We start from the raw sequence: 27,539 nt of genomic DNA, 5'->3' as shown, positions 1-27,539 counted from the left end.
AGGAAAGTTTATAATATATTCTGCCCTTATACAGAATCATTCAAAAATACAAATAACGTGAGATAATGACGATTTGAAGTAATTTATTCCACAATAATCACAACTATAATTTTGTTTACACTTCTATAATATTATATTATTATAATATAATGCAACACAAGAACTTTTCTTCCGTGACATTTTTTATTGATACAGTTGATTTCAAATTAAATTTTACTGTAGAAGAAGATTCCTTATAATCGATTTTGTTTAATCTACGCGTAAGTTCAAGATTAACTGTAGAAATGAATTATTTAACGCATTAAGGTGTTAACATAAATTCCCTTGGTGATTACGCTCGACGTTTTTAAGTGACGGAGCTATTTTACGGTGATTGAATAACAGATAACTGATTTCAGTAGCTAATGTAATTAACACGTTGTCGACGGATTAACATCAGATTAACTACTTAATTATTGAAGTATAACATTGTGTAAATTGTGATTACCGTGTTGTTGATCGTGCCGATGTGTATATGCGTTTAATTCGTTTCTGCCCCGGTAGCATTTTAATTGAGGTTTGATCATTGAAATCCTGAAAATTGTTGGAAACACATTATTTAGCTGTTGACGGTCCATTAATTCCACGCTGTGAATGAAATTGTTACAGTAATGGAATTCAGAAGCGTGACTCGAATAAGAATTCAATTTCGTTTATCAATATTATGAAATAATGCCCGTTAACATCGATTTTAATAAAAGTACTCATTTAATAATGATACGTTCAATAAACAGGAACTAAAAAATATTTATATTTATTAAGTTCAATTTGAACTCTACAGTGTACGTGATTTAATGAAGCTTAATTCAGTGAAATAGAATTTGCGTTCGAACTCCCTGAAAAAAAACCAACAACAAAACCTTTTAAATGATCTAATTGATCAATGTTTACCTTCAAAACAAATGCACGCGTAAAGAAACAGAAAGTTTCTTCGCATTCTCACAAACCATTAATCTTTTGCACTCAAAGTAGCTTTCCATTACAAATATTCGTAATTTTCCAATTGATCAAATCTTGTACAACTTAGCTAAAAATAAATGATGTAAATTAAGGAAAGCAACTATCATATTCCAATATTTCATGGGTTAATATGTTATACAACATTTAATATTGAATATCAAAATTTCTCATTTTCTTGCATGAAACTGCACGAAAGAGTGCAAAGAATTAGTATGTAGTAACAAAAAGGCAAATCCAGTAAATACAATCACAAAAGTGAATGAAATGACAAAGTGTTGGCCTTCCAACTAACATATCTTTTTATAATTTCTACTAATACAAACATCATAATTCGAGGAAACACAAAAATTGTTTGTAAAATGAACACGAGAACCAAGAATTATTGAGAAATGAAACTGAACTTTGATTACGATTTAACTCGTCATTCCCAGTTAAAACTTTAAAGATATTCCATAAAATCCCCTTTCAATTTACATCCAATCGCTTTCTAATGAAAATAACACAACAATAACAACAATAATAATAATAATCCACCAGTCGAATTTCACTAGCCGACACACATTCGGCGACAGTAATAAACTGCGAGCGAGAACGGCGAAGGGAAATAAAATTTAAAAAATAGGTGAACGTGTACACGTGGCAGGAACGTGTCCGAATTCCCCGATATCGGCGAAGTAAGCAGGAAAGATTAATTCGCGAGGTCTGGAAAACGTCCTCGACAGGATCATCGATCGTGCCGCAGCGACGGGGGCGGGAAGAAGGGCCGGCTTGACTCGGCCTTACCGTAGATTTATTTACCGGTGACAATAGAAGCACGGAAAGGGCTATCCCTGGAACGAAACTCCTCGCTGTGCTGGCCGATTCGTGATCGATACGGGTGTCCTTTTTACGAGGACATTGGCAACCTAATCTTTATCGAGGCTGAGACGTTTTTGTTTCCTATCGACACATTAACCCCTTCAGATCTGATTTTCATGCAGAATTATACACTTAACCCTCGATTTACGCGCATCGTTTTCACGAGAATCTCTTTTCAACGTGGTAAATTAGAATACTCTATATTTACGATGTTTTCATTCGCGCAAAACGAATCCACGTGGATTCTTACTTAACACATTGCGTACTGGCAACGTTTTCTCGTTTTTATATAAAGACACTTAGCTATGCAATTTTGTTAATTACTATAGTACTTAGAAAAATATGAAATTTGATTCAAATTGATTATCTTTTTAAAATACATTACATAACAACATTGATTACTGAGTTTTTATATGTATAGCAATATAAGTTGATCTTACTGAAAATTTCCATCTGAACAATTCAGTTTTTTGAAAAGTAGTCGGTACGCAATGTGTTACTACTTAGCTTGACTGTCATGCTGGTTGTCAATGAACAAAGCTTCCCAATTACTTGCAAACAATTACAACAGAAGAGTGATGTCCAATAAAAATGTTTATACTCTGATTTATAAAAGAAGAGCCTTTGGAGGCAAACCCGACGTTTTGTGGCATCACCGCGTACTAAAAGTAACGTGAAATTATTTAAATCGTGTTATTTAACAACTGTTGTAAGTTATGTAAATAAAACTTATACTATTGTTTACTAGACATATACCTTAATATAATACTTGACTATGTTTTTTCTTTGTTTTGTTAGAAACAAAGTTATGATGTAAGGAAGTAAAAATCTCATAGTGTCCGAATATTAAAGTTACTCATTGTATTTTGTTCCGTACGCACTAGTCATTGGAATTTGTATTCTATTATGATATATAACCTCCTTTGAAATTTTAATGTAACATAAACTGAATTTAATATTCACCGAAATTGATAGTTTGTATTACAATTTATTTAACACTCATTGAATTTTTATTTAATATCTTTGGCTTTTGGTTTTTAAATGGATTTAAAGATTGACATTTTCCCTTTACAATGATATCTTAAAGCTTGAAGTAAGTATAATTTTCCTCGACGTTTTATTAAATATCCTCTTAAAAGTATCTGAATCTTTTGAGATAAAAAGTATTATTGAAAGTTCTAAATGAGTAACATTTAGAACTCCTCCGACTAGAGGAGGGAAAGATACCATGCTCTGTCTCAGAATGTGACAACGTTGCGCGGTGCGCCGCGATATTCTGCTATCGCAGTTGGCTCCCCATCGAAATACACAGTTAGTAGCAGCCGACCTCCAAGAGCTCTTCTTTCATAAAACAATGTATAGTAACGCAAATGATTAGAACAGTGTAATCTGAACACTTGTTTGTCAAATAATTACTTCTAATACTATTTATATTTGCTACAAAAAAATAAATAATATTATACCATAATACGCTTAAAATTCTTGTGTCAGTGAACACGTGAACAAAATGTATTTTATTTCAAAAAGAACACTGCCAAATAAAGATGTTTATTCAAGTATTTAAATAGTAATTTAATCTAACAACCGTGGCATCAATTTATTAGACAACAATTACTTCCAATACCATTTGCTACGAAAGAATGAACAACATCGTATAAAACGCTTAAAATCGTTGCACCAATCAACGTGCGAACAAAATATATTTTAAACACGCCCGGACCACGGTTAAGATCGCGGCGCTGACAATCAGTCGAATAAAAATCGTTCACCCGTTCCCCGGTCCCCGGTCCCGTCCATCGGCATTCACGGTTCCCTCGATCACGAATCCAATCACTCGAGTCACGGCTAAAAAGCTCTCGAAGCTTTGCCCCAGAGCCCGTGTGATCGACAGATTATAGAGAGGCCCGTCGCGCGCGGCTGAGTGGCGTTCAACGCCGCGCCCCGCGCTCGCCGGTGTCAATGAGCTTCGACAGTGGGAGAATCTCTCGCAGATCGAGTGAACCGGCCCGTGACAGCCGCGGATTGGAGTACCGAAACCCCAGCGATTCTGTTTTCGACAAAGCCTGCTCCTGACAAAGACCGTTCATCACATCTAGCGATCTATTATACGCGATTTATGCAACACACTCGGATCCTTCTCTCTTTCCTCTCTTTCTCTCGTTTCTCTCTCTCGCTGTTCGCCAACAATCTATGCGATGATCGCGGACGCGTGTGACGAGACCGTCTCGTACTGTTTTTTTTCTGTTTTGTCGCGTTTGTTGAATCGTAATTGACGTCGATCGTTGGCAAACTGTAGAGTTTAACGGTAGCGCTACCGGATCGGTCGAAATTACTCATTTCCGAATTCTTCTTTTACGATTATTGGAAAGATAATAAGTTTTTCTGTAAGAAATTACTAAAGATTTAATGATACGCAAATTGATGATTTGTTAGCAGCGGTCATCGATGATTACTGTGACACATGTTTAGAAGTCTTGTAATAAGATTTCATTAGTTAAAATTTTAACATAGGTATCGAAACTCTGGAAACGTAATTAGTCCAACAAGAAATCGGATTTTAATTCTTTTTTCCCGTATACTCGTTAAAACGCGCGCTGATTCCAGCTGAACAATATAATCGTATACCCTCATCACTGGAGATACTCGTAAACTCGTCGCGACCAAGTCAAACCGTAACTATCATTTTTAATTAATTTTTACGTGAGCTTCGCCCTGGACGAGAAGTTATCTCCGCCATCATTAACAAGGAAAAACACCGGGGCCGTTGTTCCTCCCCATTTAGGGATCAACCAATTACAGCTCCAGAAGTTGGTAGTAGAATCTACCGACGACGAAAGAATCGATGATCAAATGAACCTCTCGTGCGATAAGTAAATAGTTGTTAAATTTATTCGTGTAAAGTTGTCTCTGACCCGGAAAGATCGTATTGTTTGAATAATTAACTCTTTGTCTTATGATTTCTTTCGCTACCGTACTTGGTGAAACTACGTAATCGGTAATAATTTAGCAGGAAAAGAAAAGAATTTTTTGCTTATTCTGAGTCTACATCGCTAACCACTCCAACCTGTGCCAGCATCAAACTTAATAAATGAAGACAGCTTAATCAGAAGGCTAAAGAAATTGAAACCAAAACAATACTATAAAACTACTACTTAAAACTAAAAACTATACCCAGTCAGTTTAAAGCTTGCCTTTAGAATCAGTTTTTAATTTATAATTAATTGGGAAAGCGAAAGCTTCGATGTTTATAGTATATCTATATGTACTGTAATTATTAAATATTAGGAAATAAAAAGAAAATAAGTATTGTATAATTTCGAAAAGAAACAAATAATATTCATAATTATTGAATTCAGCCTGAAAACTTCACCGCGTGTTTAACTCGATATTACAAAGTGCAAAGTTAAAAGAGTTTCACACCTCAAATAATTCAGTTTTGCGCCACTAGCACCAGCTGCCAGGATCAGGTGAACGAAGACAGTTTGGGGATTGTTATCACTTGAACTTTTATAATAATACGCAACCCATATTTCATTTTTCATTTATTCAACGGGATCGGAATTTCTTCCCATTTGCTGACCCACGATAAATCGTCGAGCCATTCACAATTTTTATTGCAGCTTCGCTAGAATCGTTTCCATCAATACCTTTTACAAAAGGCATATAAACCTTTTTTAAAAAGTATATTTTACCTCGACGTTCCGCGATCGTGTCCCCGCTCGCTTCTCCGAGTATATTTATTGTTCTGAAAAAAATTCATGAAACTGGACGACACGCTATCGAAAAAAATAACTTCACTTAAATAAGCGTTCGAACGATGTTCTCACTTTATTTGTCATTTCCTTTGTTACTTTACTTTATTTTACGCTAAAACTACCGTACCCCCAAAATGACCGGCTTTAGTTTTCTTATTTCGCAATAATTAGTTTCACTTAAACACTATGGTAAATATCTGAAGTGTTAACTGTGTGTGAGAAATCAACGATTTTAATATTCGCTAGTTTATTTCAAATCCAGTTATTGTTCAATTTTATTAGGAAAAGTAAAAGAAAGTAAAAGATGTAAACTCGACTTAACTTCTTCAGACCACATTATACACATAATCTACACTGTTTTACTACTTCAATATCCGACAAAATATTGAAACTGTGTTTTAAACCAATCTCTACCATAAAAATAATATACTATCAACATTTTATTAAAAATATCATTACTGATAATGCACTGAACTATCCTTCGTTATTAGATTAACGAACATAATTACCTAACATTACGTTGAATCATAATAAGATCATTTTTCAATATTACCAGTATTACAGATTACTCCTATTGTCGATGATTACTAACGAAAGGAAAATTGCACTTAAATCGTACCCTACAGGATAAGAATAGAAAAAGAACATTTTTTCCAGTTTTGCCACTTACAACGTTTCCCACAGGGACTCGTCAATTGCGTGGAAAAATCAAGCCCGAAGAGGTTAAGTGTCTCGTTAGACACTTGTATAGCAGTTTTTCGTGATAATTACATTTACACGATGCTGGAAATAAGCGTGCGAGCGTATGCCGGTCACGGAAACGGCGAACGGTGCACAGAATTAATTAGCTCATTGGTTCATGATAGTGCCTTCTCGAGTCAATTATGCAGTCGAGATATCGTTGACAATATTTTCTTCGTTGTCGTTGGCTGCTGGGGCAAGAATTGAAACTGAAATCGGAAGTAACAGAACCTTGGGTTATCGAGGAACTCCGTGTTCACTTTTTGTTCGTTCCTTTCAGCGCAGACGCTTGCAAATTACAAAGTCGGCAGGAGGTGCTAATTAAAACCGGACTTCGCTTAATTCCGGTATATTTTGTCCCGTGGAACTTCTGATGTTATTCGTGGCGAGTAAAGTACACTTGAATTCTTTTTGACAGAAGACTTATTTACATACGTAAGTAGCGTTCATTGTATTACGTTAACACATACGCGACCACGGTCGAATTCGAAATAACCTCTCTGTGGACTATGCCTTTCTTGCAATTGTTTCCCATGGTATGTTATTCGAATAATTTTTACATATTTAAAACAGTGAACAAACCAAACAAAGCATTTTACATAAATGTCATATGTATATAGAATATGTTGACAATAGGGTATGTCATACGCAAAATATATGTTATTAGGTACCAGAGAAAATTTGTACGGTTTTCTTGTTAGCAATGAATCAATGTCCGATTTTAATCAATATCTCACTAGTTTAATGAATGGAATTGGCATTAGCAGTAAGTTATGTTTATGCCGTTAGTATCAAATAAAATAAACTTATTTTACAGAAACGTTCTCTGTGTTTAAATTTTCATTCATGAACCCACACGAACTTTTTTCGGTATTTAATTTTATCGTCACAACAACGGTAACAGCGACACACATACCTTTGTTCAAAAAACCTCAGAAGTAGATGAAATTTAATATTTTCTTTATTCCATTGTTTACACATATAAATACTATATGGTAATATTATTATTTTTCGATAATCTCGATGTAATTTCGATTATCTCGAAGTCAAAGGTTCTAAGAAAAACTTACAAAACATTATACGTTTTCGACGTAAAACAATAGAAATCTGTAACTGAGATTTCTAACGTTCTACATTGCCGACATAAAACATTCTATATAAATGGCTGACATTTCCAAGTATTCTACGTTTCCAACTTATGTTCGCAGGACCATTCATCGATTCGTCCCCATTGCATTATGATTTCGGGAATGCACTCAATATCAGTATTCCAGTGAACCAGCGTAATGATTTCGAATGGGCCATTACACGTAGGAAAAGTGTTCATAAACTAGCGACGTTACGTATCAGAGGTTCTAACGTATCCGCCGTTAGCTGCACATTTCCTCTTTACGTTGCATCGTCGAATAGACACCAGGCTCGTAGGATATACGCATACGCATATATCTCGTTTATTTCAAAACTGTGAATTCCGAATGCAGCCGTGACGTTCACGCTCCTCCCTCGGAATCTTGTGAAAATTTTATGACACCTTGCCGTAGAGTGATCTCAGAAATGTATTCGTCCTTTACAGTACACTGTGCTGCTCGTAACCAAGATATGGACCACTGAAATTTGTGATTAACCTCACCAAAAAGGAAATAAAAGAAATTGGTACACATTCGAATAAATATTCTAGATATTGTGGTAACTGAGCAGTGAAGTAGTTCACAGTTTCTCGCTACTATTTATTTATTATTATAGAAAATGTTTTCAATATATTTCTGTCGTTTTCAGTGCACTGCCTTTATTACTATAGCATCGACGACAGTAACGGACTCCAATTGTTACGGTAGTCTTACGGTAATCTTGATGAGATTACAATCCTGGGACTTCATCAATTCTAACATGAGATCCTAGCAATCTTCTACGCTGAAGGATAGTCATTTTTTCCCCTGATGCTTAGATACCATAGTCCAGAATTGTATCAAACTATTATGCAATGTAAAACTATAAATTCGTACTGTTTATTTTTCTACCGCATACGCCGTCAAACGAAAATATCTCGGCAAACAGTACCTCCTCAACCAGTGAATGAAACCCTAAATTTGCAACCTGGCATGAAGAGAGCCGAAGAGCATCTCAAAGCACCGTTTTGATCGAGATTTTTCTATCGGAGCACACGGGAGACTTTCACACTGTCCTGTTGTCTACCAGTGTGTCGTCAAACTGCACACAAGTTGTGCACCATGCATCCGAACGCCCGCGGCGTTCCCCGTCAGCTTTTTACCTTTCAACTTGGTCCCCTGGTACACGGAACGATCTTTCGAAATCCACGTAGCCGCTGTTCACGCCATTCGCGTCGTTCACAGGATGCAACAACGAGTAACGCCTGTTTGCCACGACGAATGTCAGCTCTTTCGGCTTCCCCTCTACCACATAGTTCCTTTTTCTATTCTTTTCTTTTTTATCCAGTGGGCTTTCATTCTCTCCCTCCCCTTTGGCTGGCTCCCCTTAATTAGGCTTCGATGAACTGACCTTCATCTGTTTTAATTGCCAATTATTTACGTATTTCGTTCTCTGTAACTTCACATTCGAACAACAAACCGTGAGTGATCAATGCCGTAGCGAAAAATATATTGCGCTAACACGTTAACTGCGTAGCACTCGTCCTTTCGTAGTAAAGATAAGCAAGAATATTAACCCTTCGCCGACAATATGTTTTTTTACTAATGCTCTCGATGGAGCAAGCCTATTAATTAGCTTTTCGATTTCGAAAGTTTAACAATCGATAAAACCTGTTCACATTACACTGATTTAAAACAAAAGAAATGACACGTTATGAGATTCCTTTATACTTTGATTTGAAAGTTACAAAGCTTTACAAGTGAAAACGTGTACTTCTATGCGATGACGAAGACCGTATTGGTAGTTGTGACTGGTTGCCCAGGCCAGAAGCGGTGGATAAAGTGTCACATAACGTTCTCAGTTGTTTAACTGTCGTTTTGGATATGGATACCACATTGTACGGTTAATAATCAACGTTAAAAAAAGCTCGAGTTTTCGATTTGCGCATGTGTTGCATTTCTCGAATTTGCCTGCAGAATGTCATGAGAATTTTAATAAATTTCGACACGGATTTAATGTCCTTTTCAATTAACAAGAATACTTACAAGAACCTGAGATATTAATATAGATCAGATTTATTTTAATTAACCCCTAGAGATTTGAAACTGAGAAACGGAAACCAAGCTGCAGCGATCAACACCATTTCCCTAATGATCTGAAATTTCAGTGCGAAAGCGGTTAATCGACGCTCTATTTTCAGCAGTTTCTAATTTTATCAACCGCTCCGACTTTCACGTCGCGAACTTAATCACTGCAACTCAGAACCGTCCCAGAATAACAAAGGAAACAAGCTTCGCAAATTTTCCGGGTCGGCAACGCTCGGGGAACCAATTACATTATTTCCAAGGCGAGCGTGTAAATAACGATTACCGTTTCCGTTACAAACACTTTCGGATAACGCGGATGGCGATATATTACCCCCATAATTCCTCGAGGAAACGTAAAAGCCCGTAAAGCACAATATCTGGCCGGTCAACGACGACTTTTTTCCTTTTTCATCGAAACGCGCTCCGGCCAAGGATACCCGTGCTCGCGCGTAAAATATGTTTCCCGCCGTAAATCGCATTAGTCGCGGGAAAACAGTGGGCGCCGCGTGCGCGCCGTGCCTGCTAAAAAATGTAATTTCCAACTAGCGAGCTTTTTAGTGGGTCGTCGCGCTCCTCTCGCAAATATCCGTTCCATTCGGTCCCGGATGAAACGAGCCCGACCCAGCCGGCGTGTTTGCTTTCGCTTTGTCCGTTGGCATGGACTCGTCGGAAAAATCCTGTCCCCGACGAGGGGACTTCCGGGGAACGCGTCACGGGACAACCCCGCGGACGATTAACCCTTAACCCCTTATCCCATGATTTCTTTCACAACAGTGCTTGATAACGCCATTTTATCGTTAATAATCTAGTAGATATGTCTACGTTTACTGTAAAAGTTAACCCCTTTGCATCATTAGCGCATATATACGTTCAATTTTTCTGGTTACTAGCATCTTTTTCATGTATCCTTGTGATGCAAATGTCTGTAATGATTCGTCGAACTCGATTAAAAGTCAGTAGCAGTAGAAAGACAGACTAGTTTTAAAAACGTTAAACGTTTTCACCGTTATTGTTCATTTGTTGTAATCTCGACGATCTTGATTGCGGGTTACTCTTTTTGGGTCCTTAGCTTGAAACGAATATAAATTTGAACTTTTGATCTTTGAGATTACACATTTTATCTTTACACTAAAAATTGCCTCATTTTTCGCAATGAATTTTTCCTAGCGAGTAATAATGAAACGAAATTGGTCCATCTAATCGTCGAGAAATATCCGAAATTTCCCGAAACTTTTCCCGAAAACGTCGACCTTTCTCTCGTGAAGCGCTACCAGAAAACACATCGCTTCTTTTCCCTGATATTTACCCCGCGGTAGACGTAATTCCGAGTAATTCCACGGAATTTCCGGTTGTTCGCCGCGCAACAAAGTTTCTCTTATTACTTTCCCGGCGGTCGATGGAAGGGGGAATAATTTACCTAATTTCCCAAAGACCTTACCCCTTATCCAGCGATTGAATCGTCTTCCGTTGAGCGCGCGTCTCCCGCCGGAAACATTTTCTCCGGGTTTGCTCTCGTGGTTATCGGTAGGGATGGGACGGAATGCCTCACAAGTTGATTCGAACCTTCCGTCGTCGGATTCAAACCCTTCGCGAATATTCCAAAAAATAAAAGTTTGATTGCTGCTTGCAACTTTACAAATATTTTAGAAAATGAAAATTACTTGTTTCATTTTGATAAATATTTCCGAAAATGGAAGTCGGTCGTTTTAATTGTACAAATATTTTAGAAAATAGAAATCAATAATTTCGATTTAACAAATATTCCAGAAAATGGAAATTGATAGAATATTTTAATAGAAATTATTTGAATAGAAATTGATAGTTTCAATTTGACAAATATTTCAAAAAATCATAATTGGAACCTTTAATCTTACAGATGCTTGAAAAAACTAATACCTTCGATCTTAGCACAAATATTTTAGCACCTTAAGTACTAGCGTGAATTCTGCAGTATTACCATTTATGTTGATTTTTATAAATGAATGATAACTACTTTAAAGAAAATGCATTTGAATGAGTACTTTTGTCTTGCTCGACCGCTATGTACAAAATAGTGGCTGTGCACATTGCTGCGTTACTTCTACTTCTGCTCCGGCTATACGGACCACTTCTGGGTTGAACTACTCCGCACCGAAAAGGTTAAAACGCTTTACTCTTAACTTTTTATATGTACAATAAAGTTCCTTATTATGTTGAATTCAATTCTACGAAATAACAGAAATTCTTTTGATTACGTAAAAATTGTAATAGTAATAGAGATTACGTCAAGAATATTTTGCTTTATACGTTTGACATGTTCATTGGATTATTACTTGTAGTAATACTTACTATAATGCTCGTTTGATATTCAATGTAACCTATCAACTATACCTAAACCAAAACGAAGAAAGGTTACACGCTTATTCGAAAAAATGAGTAATTTATTGTTGAAAAAAACTAGTGTAATTTTGGATTTAAAAATGACGTATATTCATCAAGCTCAGTAACTGGCTAGCTGTTTAACAGTGTTTGACAAGTATACTCGTTATCGCTTCCTCCCAATTACACGTGCAAATAAAGAATTTTAAAATGGAATTCCACCGTTATAAAAATTTCAATATTTACAACAAAAGGTAGTTAATTTTTTTCACGTGCCGAGTGTACGCGACGATACGTAAGAATTGGTCATTTTCTCATGACGAGTGTACTCGTCAAACACTCGTCAAAGGTGATAGAATTACACAGTGTAATATGAATTAACTACTATAACTACTTCATAATATCACCATTATATTATTATTCGCACAACAAAACGTTAAAGGGTTGAAGGAAAATTGAAAAAATCAGTATATGCCGTCTCAGTATTACGTTTCTGCACTTTTTGCATTGCGAAGTTAGTCGATTTAGACGATGACCGGCTCGCATCGAACTTGATCCCATCCCTAGTTATCTAGTGCCGGAGTATTACTCTGGTAGGGGTGTGAGCGACGGTGGGTGTGGGAGGGCCGATAAGCGAACGAAACGCGTCAGCTAGCGGCGTTGAATCGATTTTCGGTGGGTACGTCCCTAATGATCTCCCCTTCTTTTTGTCGCAGCCTGAGAACCGAACAGCCAAGTGGTCTCGACACCGGCGGCGTCCGGCTCGAGCTGAGCAAAGCCCTCGGCCTCTGGGCGCGGAACTCGAAGCTCACCTTCCAGGAAGTTAATAGCGACCGAGCGGACATCCTGGTGTACTTCCATCGGTGAGTTTCATTTATTTACCCCGCTGGGAGGTAACGTAAATGAGTGATTGAGAATAATACTGGTCTATTTACTATTTTTTAGTCCTCTGGGAACAAAAGCTTTTGTGAAATGCCGTTGGACTAATTAAATATTCATATTAGAATTATGGGTATTAATGATGAATAATCATTAATGGTATTAGTAATATTGTAATATTAGTAATTTTAGCTTAATTCGAGAGGATTTCATAAAATACCTATTGATTCAATCTGTAGTGTTATTGACAGTATTGGTTAGTATTAATTATTAATAATTAATCGAAGAACAGTAGCAATTTCGTAAAGGCTGTTTTTCTCGGAAACTGAAAAATAGTGGTTAGACTACTATTATTCTGAACTACTCATTTATTCTTGCAATGCTAGTAATAATATTAACCATTATTAATTGTTAATATAGTATTTAATTCAATCAAGGGTATCTCGAGAACTCAGAATTGCGAATTAGATCATTATTCTGAGCCACTTAAAGGTTAGGTTAGCCAACCGAGGTTGGTTGTCATTTTATTCTTCAATATAGCATTTATATTATAATCTATAAATAAATATTACAAATAAGTAAACTAATGGACAATAAAAAAAACTACCAAATAAAATACGCATAATTTAATTAAGCTTACTAGTAACTGAACGAAGTGAAATTTTTCATTAAACTTCATTTAGAAATGCCAAGAGATTTGTTAGCCAACCTAATACTTGAGCAGGATGCAAGGATAGAGAGTAGAGTCCAAGCAAACGGTTGGGAGACCGTAGATCTTTTATCAGAGTAATTAGAAGGGAGTATATACTGGAGGAAAAGGTGTGGAGTTCGGAAATTAGTGTAAATACTGTGGGGCTTATTATTTCCTAGTAAAGAAGGTACTTCGATTAATCGTATCAATCGAATTATTTGTTCAAATTAATACGAAATGAATTACTTTCTGTTAGATTGAAATATGCTCTGATTGAGTTCTTGTAAATTAATATGTTACAGGAAAATATCTACTATATTTTTGTTAAATTTGAATATACATCTGAAATGAATTCTTATGAATAAAAATCTGCAACTAATGTGCCATAATATACATCAGCTTTTTCTGAATTTAAATAGGCATATTTTAATAAGTCTTTATTGGTCTCCCGCGTAATCAATTAATTAAATTATTAAATTACTGTAAAATATATTATTCTCTATTATACTTGAATATATTTTAATCATATTGTCTATAAATTATTCTTCTTTATGAATTTAAATGTACTTTAATCAGTCCTCTGTCCAATTAAGATTCATGTTCAAATTATCATAAAACACGCTGTCCTCTATTATATTTGAATATATTTTAATTATGTCCTTTACAAATTATTCGTTTTTATATAAATTTCTATATAAATGTTTCTTCGAGGAAGGAATGTTTATGATTTACTTTGCGATTGTTCGGTACCAGATTTAAGCGAATTCATAAACTTCCCGAAGGTACCGACGACTAAGAAAAATGTTGACCAGCCCGCGAAACTGAACGGTTGAAATCCACGCGAACGGCCAAACACAATGAGAGCGAGAACAACGAACAAGGCCAGACAAAGAAGGAATCAATAGCTCGATTTACGAAGTACCTTGTTGCCGGGGAAATTTATCGCGACGACGCAGCTGGAAATGAGAGTACGATTAAAAGGAAGGTCTATTTAATATCTGCCGTTTGTGAGAGTTATTCGGCGGCCGTGAATAGTTCCGTAACGTGCCTGGCATCATCTCGGGTTACGTGTTTCCTAGCTCTGAACACTTCTCTTGTTCCTTCCTCTTTCTTCTTCCTTTTACGAGTAAAAAGCAACTTTCTTTTTTAAAGGTGAACCAGAAGATAAAATAAATTACGATTTAGCATACAATAGAAATAATAGAACTGCAAATACAATGGGAACAAAGGAATTTTAAATGGAACAGAAGTAATAGAATTTAAAATAGATTTTAAAATAGGATTTCTGAAATATGATAACCGGGTAATGGAATGAAAAGTATCCTGAAAATAAAGTAAACCTGTGATGAGAATTCATATTGTTCATTTTTCTTCGATTTTTCTTCATTTAATCGCGTATCAAAGGTCCGGTAATAATTGAAAGAGACAAACAAGAAAGATGTTAAGAACAAAATACATATAGTGATATTTCCCAGTGGAACGATTCTAAAAGAATCAAATGAATGCGCGATCAGAAAACATTAACCTTTTGCACTCGACAATAATTCGCATCATAATAATTTATTACTTTCTGATGAAATATCGAGGATGGTTTTCATAACGAAAATAAAGAAGAATTTTGCATACATCAAGTGACAGAACTATTTTATTTGAATAATTCGTATATTGATGTCATATACGAAATTTAATATTCGATTTTAAATTTTATCATTTTTCCATGTTGAATCGAATAACGACTGAGAATAGCTTCTCGGGTGCAAAGGGTTGACAGAACGACAGGCAATCGATTTTAACACTTAGCGCTCCGACAGATTTCCTAACCTACCAGCAACTCCAAGCCACTTTTACAACACCTTTAATGAAAATTAAAAAATATTATATAAGAAAATTTCATACATTTTTCATTCTCTTACGACGTAATTTGCATATGTAGCAAATGTAATAGTCTTAAACTAGTTCTTTTCAAGATTGTTTATTAAACTGTCCAATACTATAAATGGCGCCGCAATGGAGCCTATAAAGTACAAAGGGTTCACGTAAACAACAAGTTAGAGAGTAAAATTGAAATGTTCGACGGTTGAACTTTTAATTGGGCCACTCATTTCAATTCTGGTCTGTTTCAGCGGTTATCACGGTGATGGATATCCTTTCGATGGCAGGGGCCAGATCCTGGCGCACGCTTTCTTCCCCGGCAAAGATCGCGGTGGTGACGTTCATTTCGATGAGGAAGAAATATGGCTGCTGGAAGACGACAGCAACGAAGAAGGTAAGGAAGAATTCGATAAACCGCATTTTCCTTTCCCGAAGTCCTCTTTCGGCGATAGGGGTAGGAGTAGGGGTGGGGATGGGGATGGGGTTGGAGTGGAGATGCAAGGGATGAAATGGCCAGAAAATGGCTCATCGAACACGAAAAGATAGATCAGTTAGTGACAGAATATTGTAGCAAGTATTGCCCAAATATTTATAGCATTTGTTACAATATCTATTAAATATTGTTTATTGTATAATATAATATTTATTAACCATTATTTATCGCTTAAATATAACATTTATTACATGTTATTTATAAGACCTAACCAAGGCCTAATCAAAACCTAACCGTATAATATAATGTTTATTAAACGTTGTTTATAAGATTTATTAAATATACGTTCTCGTTGAACATCTTAAAAATTGACGAATTAATAAACAATCGAATACGAAAAGTCGTATAGACTGCAAAGTTTAATGGAAACAGCAGAAATATTTATTAAACATAAATTTCGAGTTTAGTATCACTTTCGTTTAATCATAATTTCATCTCATAATTTTGAAGTCAGTATTTTTAAGTTTCACGATGGAGGTACACAGTTATGTACGGTTTTACACTTTATAGTTTGTCTTCCCGTTTTTTAACGAGTTTCCTTGTTGATAATCTTTTTTATTTTCTCTATCGCTGAAACACAATTTTCCCCTTTACTTCCGGCGATTACCACGTGCATATCCGGCAGTAAGCTCTTGCGAAATAAAAACGTGTTTCTCGAGCAGAATAGTAAGAACCAATAGTAACCGCCTGGAATTCATCCAACAGATTCCTAAAATCTTTATTAAAGATTTTACATCGCCCTTACCACGCGGTTTTATTGCTAACCCATCTATAAAGGTGAGCAAAATTGCTCGAAGCTGTTAAAAATTTATTACGTACCATATTAAAAATTATTTTCTGTTGAAATATTTGAAGAATCTATCATTCTTTGTAAAAAAATATTCTGTTTTTATTAAAATTATTTCTTCCCCTTTCTATCTATTTCTCTTTGTAAAATATACAATATACTTTCACCTTCTTCGCTCTAAGAAAAACATTCGTGTTCGCGTTATAGAGCTTATTCCCACAACTTTCTGTCTGTTTTCCTCTGTAAAAGATCTCTTTCCTTTTATTAAACTTTCTTCTGTAACGTTCCACCAATTTTTTCGGGAAAAAAAATATTTTTTTTCCTTTATTGAGCTTATTTCTTTAATCCTCCGCGTGAACTGAAATACAATTTCCCTTTTCCGTAACCAATTTTGCACTTTATGTCTCGCAGTTACGGTACTTTCAATTAATAGACCATTTTTCCACTCAGCCATGAAAGTGATCGTCAAAAGCTACAAAATGTCCGTGCGCTGTTAGCGGGTAGTAAAAATTTCCGAGAAATTCCACTGCGTCACGGCGATTCGAACTGAATGAGAAAAAGTTCATTGAAAAAAGAGGAGTATGATTCGTGACGAAATTGCCGAACGGACGTCAGCAATTAAATTTTTGTGTGGCGACAGGAAACCTTTGAAATATTCAATGGAAATATTCTTCTTGGTTTCCTTAATATTTTAATAGTCGCAGAATATCGAAACTGTAAAAAACCTCTGTATAGGCATCAATATTGAAACACCGTGTTAATAAATATCAATAATTGTTTTCATTTATAAATAATAGTGAATGATAAATACGTTTTACTAATGCATAATAAAATCTCGAAATTTTGTGTGGATACAGAAATAAATTTTCTGTACTCTAGGTTATGTTTTATTGAAGAATATATGTTGCCAATACATTATATAACCCAAGAAAAATAGTAAAAGGTAATTACATTTTCTTCTTACAGCCACTTCTGTTTGAAACTCTGAGGACACTTACTGTTAGTAATATTTTAAAAGGCTTGAAAAAGTAATTGTAATTACTACAGTGTACGAAAGAGACAATTTTTTTTAATACTTCACACAATTATCTATACGTAAAATAATTATTATATAGAATAATTTATTCAAAATCTTTCCATTAATAATAATCCGAGTATTTTTATTCACGCATCCTCTGTTTCAAGGATCCTCACTTTCACTTACTTTAACATTTTATAAATGGTTAATTAACCTCTCTATAGCATTTACGTTAATTTACTCTTCATTCTTTCTGTATGACATTTAAATTATATTCAGATGTAACGCAGTGTTGTAAACATTTAGAAAATAATATTTACAAAATTCAAAATGCATCGGACTGACGCGTTTCATAAAGCTGGTTTAACGAAGAACATATTAATACGTCTTCGGTCATTGTAACGTTAAGTTAGTTTCCGTTTCACTGGTAGACAGCTTTATATGTTGAAACTCAAATTACCTGAGATTTCGTGAAGAAACCGTGGAGCACGAAAAGTTTACAAGCGATTTGGGGATGGAAGAAAAGATTCCAAGGCTGAGGAATTTTCGCGTGGCCGATATTGAGTCTCCTCCTGCTCCTTGGCGATCCTCCAATTCGGTTACCCCATGACCGAGAACAAATCGAGGGAACTACGATGAAAATGTTCCTTCGTTCCGTCATGTTATTGTAACATTGTCGTTACGACGCGAATCGCTCGGAATTCTCGCAATGTTGTTGCAGCTTCGCTCATAATTGTATTACGTCGAATGGAAGGAAACTTTCAGTAGGAAGAATAAATTTTGAGAAAAGTATTTCGATTATTGGAACTCTTTATATCGCGTTGACGTTATTTTAAGAGTCTACAAAAAATAATACCATATATAAGACAGTAATATTACATAAAGACAGTTAAAATATAAATATAAAAACATATAAAATTGACTAATTCATGTGTCAAAGAGTAATAGAAAAATATTTAAAAATTAAAATATTTTTAAACTGTATTTTCATTTTAGTGATTACAAATTCCAGCTTCAAACATTTTCTCTTCGATATCTCCAAAACGCTTTTCCTTTAAAATATTAAGAAATGTCCTAAAAGAATATTGCGTTGCCTCAGCGACAGTTGCGAAGAAAATTGTATGGCAAAGTGTTACGTTTAACACTAGAACTACCAAGCAGTCAAATTGACTTCCTTTTATTCTGCTGGAGATATTATAATAGTATTATATTATAAGAGTATTTTAGTTCGTACATTACCAAATCAGTTTTTTTAGTCATTTCTCTGAGAAATGCTTGTATCTTCTCAATGAGGGTAAAAGAAGAAATCAGGAATAGGTCATCTTGACCTGCCTAACAGCTTTAGTGTTAACACATTACATCATTAACGAGCAATAGATTCCGAATATGAGATTTCCTTTGACAATCAGACCGCAAGGTAGTTTAGATATTAGCTCATTTACCGAGAATCTACGATCTGACGCAAGTCCGACAAGACCTGCGAGACTTAATTCAAACTCGAGGATCAAGATCTTAAGATCCAATTGGCAGGCAGAGTTTAACACGAACCCTGATATCCTCGGCGTTAAATCTGTGATATCTATGCCCAACCCTTGATACCCGAATTCATCCTGAATCCCTGTACTCGTGACCTAATGATGCATACTAAATGTACCGACACTTTATAATAACCTATTCCTACCGTAACCGATTAAATAACTGATAATAAAATTAAAGTAAACAAATTAAACGATACATTTTTGCTAATGGAAACATGAACAGAAGGAAATTGTTTACTTTTATTTTTAGGTTAACTTTACATCAATTCTTATAATTAAACGATACATTTTTGCTAATGGAAATATTAACAGAAGGAAATATAAGAATTGATATAAAGTTAACCTCCTGCGCTGAAAAAACGTAGCACGCACGTCGATTTGTTTTTGTTTAGAAATTCTCGATGCCGCTTTATACACATCGATAGTCTTGTTGTATTACACGTAGTAGACTGTTATCGAATGTATCACTCTATACAAAATTATTAATCGATCATTTGATCGATAGTGGTACGTTTAGCGTTAACGCTAATAATACTATTCAACATCTTAGAAATTCACTCGCGTTGAATAACAGTCTTGGAACCATTTTTCTCCATCGGCAGATACACAGAATTTGTATTTTGCAAGGGAAAATCGAATTTTGTTATACACTGAGATTAACAGACAATTGTATACGAAATTTTACGCGAAACTCAACTTTTATGATTCCAAAATTTTAATACCCGGATAAAGTAGAATTTTATGCCCACAATTGGTAGATTCATCTAAAGTATTATACTAAAAATTAAGGTTCGAGAGTTTGATGCATATTCGTTCTCTGAGGACTTTTATGAGTTACAAGTGTATAAAAATTCGCAGTACAGTGATTAAACAATGCATTTTTCGTACCAATATAACTATTTATGTAAAATTGCTGAAACTGAATCAAACCAAACAAAATTTTACTATATTTCTGTAAGAAATTATGATAAAAGAAAGAGACTGTCTTCACATAAAAATTAGAGAAATAATAAGTACACAAATTTTATAAAAATTCTATAGCAAGGAATATAAATAAATATTAATGAAACATATTCTTGTTACTTCCCAATTGAAACACTTCATATTGACGATAAAATGTTTTAGTAACTTTCGTCATTCAAAATCCGTCTTTAACATTTATTAAGATTACGATTGATTTATATTTTAGCATGCATATTACCGAACCAATTTACGAAAAAAACATCTCAGAAAAGTGTGTCTTTAAAAATTGCGAAAGGAGAAATCCAAGGTGGATCATTTCGTCCCGTCTGATAGTTCTAGCGTTCAAAATACGAACTCGTCCGAGAATACGTGGTCTGTTAATTAAAAGTCAGTGACTTATTATGTTACGTTCATTATTATGCATAGCAAGAATTATTAATAGAAGTTTAGTAAGTTTCGCTACAATTTCAGAACAATTCCAATTGGGTTTGTTAATAATTACAAGCTAGGCTTTCACTGTCCGCCGGCGTTGCATAGTTTCCCATTAGCATAAGCATAATTGTACCTCGTGATCGCCAGCGTCCGCATCAATTAATAGTCATTGCTCGCATATTCAAATTGCTAATTCAAACGATCCGCGTGGCTAACCGAAGTGACGATTTTGTTAATCTTCTAAAAGCTTTTACTCGCTCGGTGGAATATACTATATAATTAGTGCATATTACGCGGTCAAATGTGCGTTTAAAGTGTAATTAACGTTTCACGTGTAATTTTCTTTGATATTTTTTATGTCACTATGTTCAAAGTTCATTGATATTAACCCCTTGCCACACACTAACATGTGAAGGTATTAACACTAAAGCTACCGAGGAATTAGAATTACTTATTTCTACTTTTTTGTGAGAATTAGAACAATACGTTTCTTAAGATTCGATGACTCATCCTCATCTCTTGTAATTGTATCAACGGGGGAAAGTAGAGTAAAATGGGACACTTTTCTTTAAGTCGTAATAAAAAAGTATCTGGAGCAATAAATAATTTTTTGAAAATCTTAAATCATGACCCCTGAAGCCTTTTTTGTCCTCTTTCTTCAATACATTATTATTGACAAAGTAATTGTATCGATCACAGTTGAAAGATAAATCGTTGCTCAAGGGGTTAAATACATATATCCTTTTTTTAAATACCTAGTGTTGATCGATTTATTTATTAATCATTAGTGTAGGATATATATTTTTGTTTCCATATTTATTGCGAATCATTCCATTGATAAATTATTGGTACTAAATGTCCTTTCTTTTAATATTTATCATCCATCTCTTCAATTGAAATTTATTGATTCCTATTTTATTCTTTTTTTAAAATGTTGATATCCTTTCTACTTCATTACACAATGGCCATACTCTTTTTTAACATTATTATTATTACGTTAAAACTAATATTATATATAATTTTAGAATGTTAAATTGTTAGAAGAACATAAATGATCTTTTATTGTTTCATAATCGTCATTAATAACAACAAACCGTAACATACCGCGGAAGATTAAATGCTTTTTAGAAGAGCAGAAATTCAGAGACGCCGCGTGTGTAAAAGTATTATGTTTCGCTGCATGGATGTCAGCTATGAATTGCTAATATCACGTCCCATCGGACGTTTACAAACGATGAGAAACTGGAATACCACAATTTGCAAATCCATTGGAAAATTAGCATTTTCCGGTTCCGTTGACACCGGGGTGATCCATCTTGAACTCTAACGTGCAATATCAAATGTCTCGCGCGAACGTCTCACCGGCGAATCCGTTTTGAATTTTGTTTCGATTTAATTAATCCTACTCCTAGTTGCTACTCTGTGTGCAATTAATATCCATCTTTCATGATCAAACATGTATTCTCTTATGTATCCTTTAATTCAAAATTGTAATCTGCAATTCAGATCTCTTATAATTTCATAAATGTCAATTTCGATAATTTAGAATTATAATTGATAACTTAAATTCTATACAATTTTCTGCTTGACAATTTCGATAATTTGCAATCGTAATTGATAATTCAGATTCTTTAAAATTTTATAATTGACGATTTAGATAATTTGGAATTGTAATTGACAATTTAGATAACTTAGAATTATAATTGATATCTTACACTTTTTATAATTTTCTGCTTGACAATTTAGATAATTTAAAATTATAATTGATAATCAAAGTTTCTTTCAATTTTGTAATTAACAATTTATATTCCTTATCCTTTTTTAAGCATCTTTCACTCCAGAAAACAATATGACTGGTAGTAAAATCATAAGAAAAAAAATAGGTAGATACACTGGGAATAGTATCAATGTACCCTGCACTGATGATGTCCGCGAAGGGTTAATCGCGAGACGGAAAAGACTCCTCGTCGCGCAAGAGTAACGCAGAGCGTCTTGCAAATTTGCAAAGAACCCGTCCGGATATCGAATCGCGGCAATCTGAAGTGCCATTCGAGGACAACCCCTAATTCGTTGTACTTATTTTCACGCTCGTCCTCGAGCGGCCTGGCCGGGCCGGGGCGGACAGGGACGGGCTTCTGATTAAGAGCACTTGACTTCCCCGGTATATTGCTGCCGGCTGCTGTTAACGTCGATATTCCGAAGTATCGCGCCGACGAAAGTTCGTAACGAGGAAACTTCATCCGAAAGATCCCGCGTTGATGACGACGCGTCGATGGATAGGTTTCGCCCACGTGCGAACGCCGCCTCTGGGATTTCTGTCTAATGATAATGATCCTGATGTCGCGCGGAAACAATGCATAGGACAACGCACCTAATATAGAACACTTGATTCCGAAAGTTTGCCAAAACCAGAGATACGCATGTTTTCAATGAAACCTTCATCGCAACACGCAAACGTTAATAAACATTCATACACTGATCGATAACAATGCAACAATTTAAATGCCTTCAAGCTGCGGTAAAAAATGAATGAAGTCAAAAACAGCGATCTGAAAAAATGGCAAAATAATGAGAATCTGTAATATACAAATACGTTGAATCGACGAATTTTAACTCGGTAATTTCACGAATTTCGTAATTTTATTAAGCATCCAGTAATACAGTTGATCTCATTTTATTTGTATTTTTATTGCGGCTTACAAGTGTTAAAATGTAAAGTTTCGAAATTTAGAAAATGTAGGATCTCAATTTCGGCAATTCCTCTTGAAGAGATACTTGTAATGTTAGGCTAGCCGAATCTATTTTCGATTCGGTTAGGTCCAAGAAAGTTTACAACTAATTTAATCTGTCGAGAGTCTTAGGAGGAAGCAAGTTTTCTCGTTACGAAGTATCGACGTCGAGTCGACATTTTGCTAATGGATTGTGTACCGATAGAGACAAGAAATCCCATACAGGTCCGAAACAACGTTGTACATATTTGGGTTCCTGCGATTACACTATACTTAATGATCTATGATAATGCATTGTATCTCCTTGTAGGTGTTGGGGATCTTAACACGTTCTCTACCAGCGCTTATTTCGGTGACGGTTTCCTCAATTATAATATTTTTTTCAATCCAAGAAATCTTCTAAACAAAATATTAGAGAAATGTAATAGAAACGAGTCATTGAGTTCCTAAATATAATGTCGTACTTTATAATTTCTAATAACAATATCTATAGGGTTACTTTCATTTTCATTATGTAAAATATAGTATTACAGTCGTCACAATTATGTGGTGCTGGTAACGAACGTGTTCATGCAATCTCAAACTATAACAAGTCTCAATAAACATTCACATTTATTTAGTGTCTATGTCCCACGACTATTTCCGTCCTCTGTTACACTATACGAATTAATGGAAATCTTCTTAACAACTAATTTACCTATCTCACTGATAACCACCATAACCAAAGATTCGATCACCGCTCACCAACCAGTCCGACACTCGACACCTTAAAGCCCCTAATCCCGAGGAACACTTTAAGGGCCGCAAAGAACCTCGGAAGGGAATACCATTGAAGCGACCAAAAAGAAGCTTGTTACCATTACGTAGTACATATTCACCGACACTGTATCCCAGTTAAGTTCATTAATAATTTGAAGGAAAGAAAAAGAAGAGGGCCGCGTGGCCATTGAACGTGCCGTAAAGTGGCGACTCGAGCTGCGCCGCGTGCTGTTCTGAAGGGGTCGTCCTTCCTTTCGCGACCTTTCTTTTCCCATTCACCCGAAGATCTTCAGTCTGGTCGGTCGTATTTACCGCGGAACTCCTTTTCATTCTCGGAAAAAGAATCCGGAAGGAGAGCCGGATCACGCGAATGAAAACGAGGCGGGAGGTTAGAGACGGGCGAAATGAATGAACGAATGAACGAAGGAAGAAGGAGACGCTGGTTTCTGGTGGGTCGGTGAGGATCGCCAAGACGCCACGGATCTTTCGAACCTATTTTCGTTTCTTCTTTTTTCCTTCCTTTCTTTCTTGAATGTTTTTTTCTTCCGCTTTCAGGGACCAGTCTCTTCGCGGTGGCCGCGCATGAATTCGGCCACTCGCTCGGCCTGGCGCACAGCTCGGTCCCCGGCGCGCTCATGTACCCGTGGTACCAAGGATTGAGCTCTAATTACAAGCTGCCGGAGGACGACAGGCACGGGATTCAGCAGATGTACGGTGAGTCGGTCCGCGTGTGTACTGTGATCGCATTCTTAACACTTTAGCTGTCGCAAGCATATTCACCTTGTAAATATGGCTATTTAACATTAAAACTACCAGACGGGTCAAAATGGCCCATTCCTGATTTCTTTTTTTTGCGATTATTAAAAAGATAACAAACGTTGTTCTGAGAAATTATTAAAGAAATTGATTTAGCAATACACAAACTGAATTATGCACCCTTGGAGCATAATTTATTTAATTGCCCGGTAGTTTTACTGTTAAATACCGGGGATTGAAAACGTTTTGAAGGTAACTGTTTGAAATCGTTATCTGTTGGTTCTGATTGAAACAGTTATGAAGAACTGAAAGAAAGTCGTGACTGTTGTTCAGTATATTGGTTTCGATTCCCGTTCTTCGGAACCGACATTATATTTGTTATTTTTCAGTTTTATATCGGTTCTATATTTCCTTTTTATATTTCACTTTCACCGCTGCCAAAAAGATCAATTTTAACCAAATTCCAATTTTAACCAAATAGATATGTTTCTACGTAACCTGTTTAACCCTTCGAGTGCTGAATACTCGCAGCCGAAACGATCCGTTTTGACGAAATATTCTTTTGCATAGCTTGCCATCTGAAGACCGATGAACTATGTTAATTCGTAGAATGCGTAATTACGTTGCAATTGTAATTCCTCAGTTTCGAAAAATTGAATAATACTAATTAACATGTTTATTAATGTCATACACTTACAATTGTCATTACGGCACGTGTGAGATCAAACAGATGGAACTTAAGGTCTACGCATGTATGCATCCATGGCACTCAAAAGGTTCAAATCAACATATCACTCGTAAACACTTAACAAAGGAATAATTCCTCGAAGTACGGAGATTCCGGCAAAATGCCTATAAAAACATCGCACTTATTCAACCAATATTCGAATCATTCAGTAGTACAATGTCCATTTCCAAAACCACTTGTTTATTCATTCGAAACATTCAAACTCAATTATTCGGAAGCTACAGCAATCCTTATTTCCGGGCTGCTCACAAAAAATTGCAACTTACAAGTGCAACGTATCGAAGGCAAGAGTCTGCTCGTGAGATGCTCCATCCTTTTTCTGCGTATCGATCAACCCCGTTCGTTCGCCGTCGAACGGCAATTGGCTCGGTGTTCCTTCGCGGACGGGCACGTTAAGGGCCTATGCACACGAGTAGCGCGATGTATCGCATACACAGAGCAAATTTCGTCCTACGCGACATACACGATTAAAAAGGGAAGGAATATACGTATCTGTCATCCTCGTCACGATCCGCTGCAACACGTACCGAGGATTATGACGTTTGTTCAACGATTTGGCAAATGACGTGAGATCATTGCCACACCGTTTTGTCAATCGCGCAGGATCGCGAACGTCACATTGACAGAATGCTATGGTAACCATCGTATGTCATTTTCCAAGCATTCTCTCGTACAACAATCGCTGCGTGATCGCTATATATATATATATATATAGATAGATAAATAGATATACGTGATATATATATATATATATATAGATAAATATATGTGTATGTGTACCTTTTTTAATATTCTATATATCGTATGTACTGTAATTTAGTATCTATGTTGTGCATATGTGTATTTATTTAATATTTTTAACGCCACACGTTATAAGGGGAAAAAACTGTTTTTAAGAAGTATCAACTTTATCAAATTTCCTCAAGGTTAAACATTATTTATCAAACGTTTTGCGTAATTTTACATTAATATGCAATATTTCAGTGTGAACTTTAAAAGAAATGTGTCGGTGTATTTTAATTCTGTCGTAAGTGATTTGTTTTGGAAACAAACACGACGTAATCGCCTTGCATCGCCGTCACGACGCTCGTGTGCATAGGCCCTAAACGTTCCCCGACGCGATTGAATTAGTAAGATCGCGACAGCAGCGTGGAAAACGATTGATTTCTCCCGCAGAACGCCTCGTGCTCGCCCTGAGCGCACGCACGCGAAATCTGAAAAGCGAGCGTGCGCGAGGGGGGAGAGCGTGACCGACGTAATTGAAATTTGAAAAATGTATGGGCCGGCTCCGGCGAATTCCACGATATAAATCGGACAAAACAATTTCGCGGGATAATCGCGGCGACATGAGCCGACAGGAAGACGTCCCCGCGGTTAGGCAACAACAGGACGAAATGAAACGTGAATAAAAGATAAAGAGCGAGTACCCCTTTCCCTTCTACTCTTTTCTCTTCTCCGTTTCCTTTCTCTGCCTCCAGTTGGACGCCAAGCATAGGTATAGTGCAGCCCTGACGAGATGGCACCCTACCCACGAACGGAAAAGTCAGAGCGGCAGGAGGATTCTTCCACTCGGAATGTTCGGGCTGCCTCGGTCTTCGACGCGTGATCGTTATTGGCCGCGTGGCAGTAACAAAGGACGGAAGCGAGACTAAGTGCGACGACGTGAGATGTAACGATAGAGATCAAAGTTCATAGTGCCGCCAACTTCGTTCTCTATCGTTACATCTCACTTCGTCGCACTCAGTCTCGCTTCCGTCCTCTGTTACTGCCGCGCGGCCAATAAAGATCACGCGTCATCATGCCTGCCGCTGCTCTAACTTTTCCACTCATGGGTAGAGTGTCATCTCTTCAGAGCTGCATAATTACCTATCACGCGTTCGAGTGATTCAGCATTTCGAAAAACAGATCTGTGGATCCGGAAGAATCGTGCAAGCTTACTAGCCACTTTCGCATTTCCTTTTCGCCATTT

The 27,539-nt window shown here is 36.1% G+C and overlaps 1 protein-coding gene across 5 annotated transcripts in view; it reads left to right on the top strand.

Moving 5' to 3' along the window:
• Positions 1 to 27,539, top strand: part of Mmp2 (Matrix metalloproteinase 2) — a 162,130-nt gene that overhangs the window by 122,928 nt on the left and 11,663 nt on the right. For all 5 annotated transcript variants that reach the window (XM_076366363.1, XM_076366362.1, XM_031979151.2 and 2 more), the window contains 3 exons: positions 12,622 to 12,768; positions 15,599 to 15,741; positions 24,622 to 24,780. In XM_076366363.1, the coding sequence (XP_076222478.1) occupies positions 12,622 to 12,768; positions 15,599 to 15,741; positions 24,622 to 24,780 (449 nt within the window). The remainder of the gene's footprint in view (positions 1 to 12,621; positions 12,769 to 15,598; positions 15,742 to 24,621; positions 24,781 to 27,539) is intronic.

Source organism: Nomia melanderi, chromosome 3, assembly GCF_051020985.1.
Source record: "Nomia melanderi isolate GNS246 chromosome 3, iyNomMela1, whole genome shotgun sequence".
Lineage (NCBI taxonomy): Eukaryota > Metazoa > Arthropoda > Insecta > Hymenoptera > Halictidae > Nomia > Nomia melanderi.
This window is presented reverse-complemented; position numbering and strand designations above follow the sequence as displayed.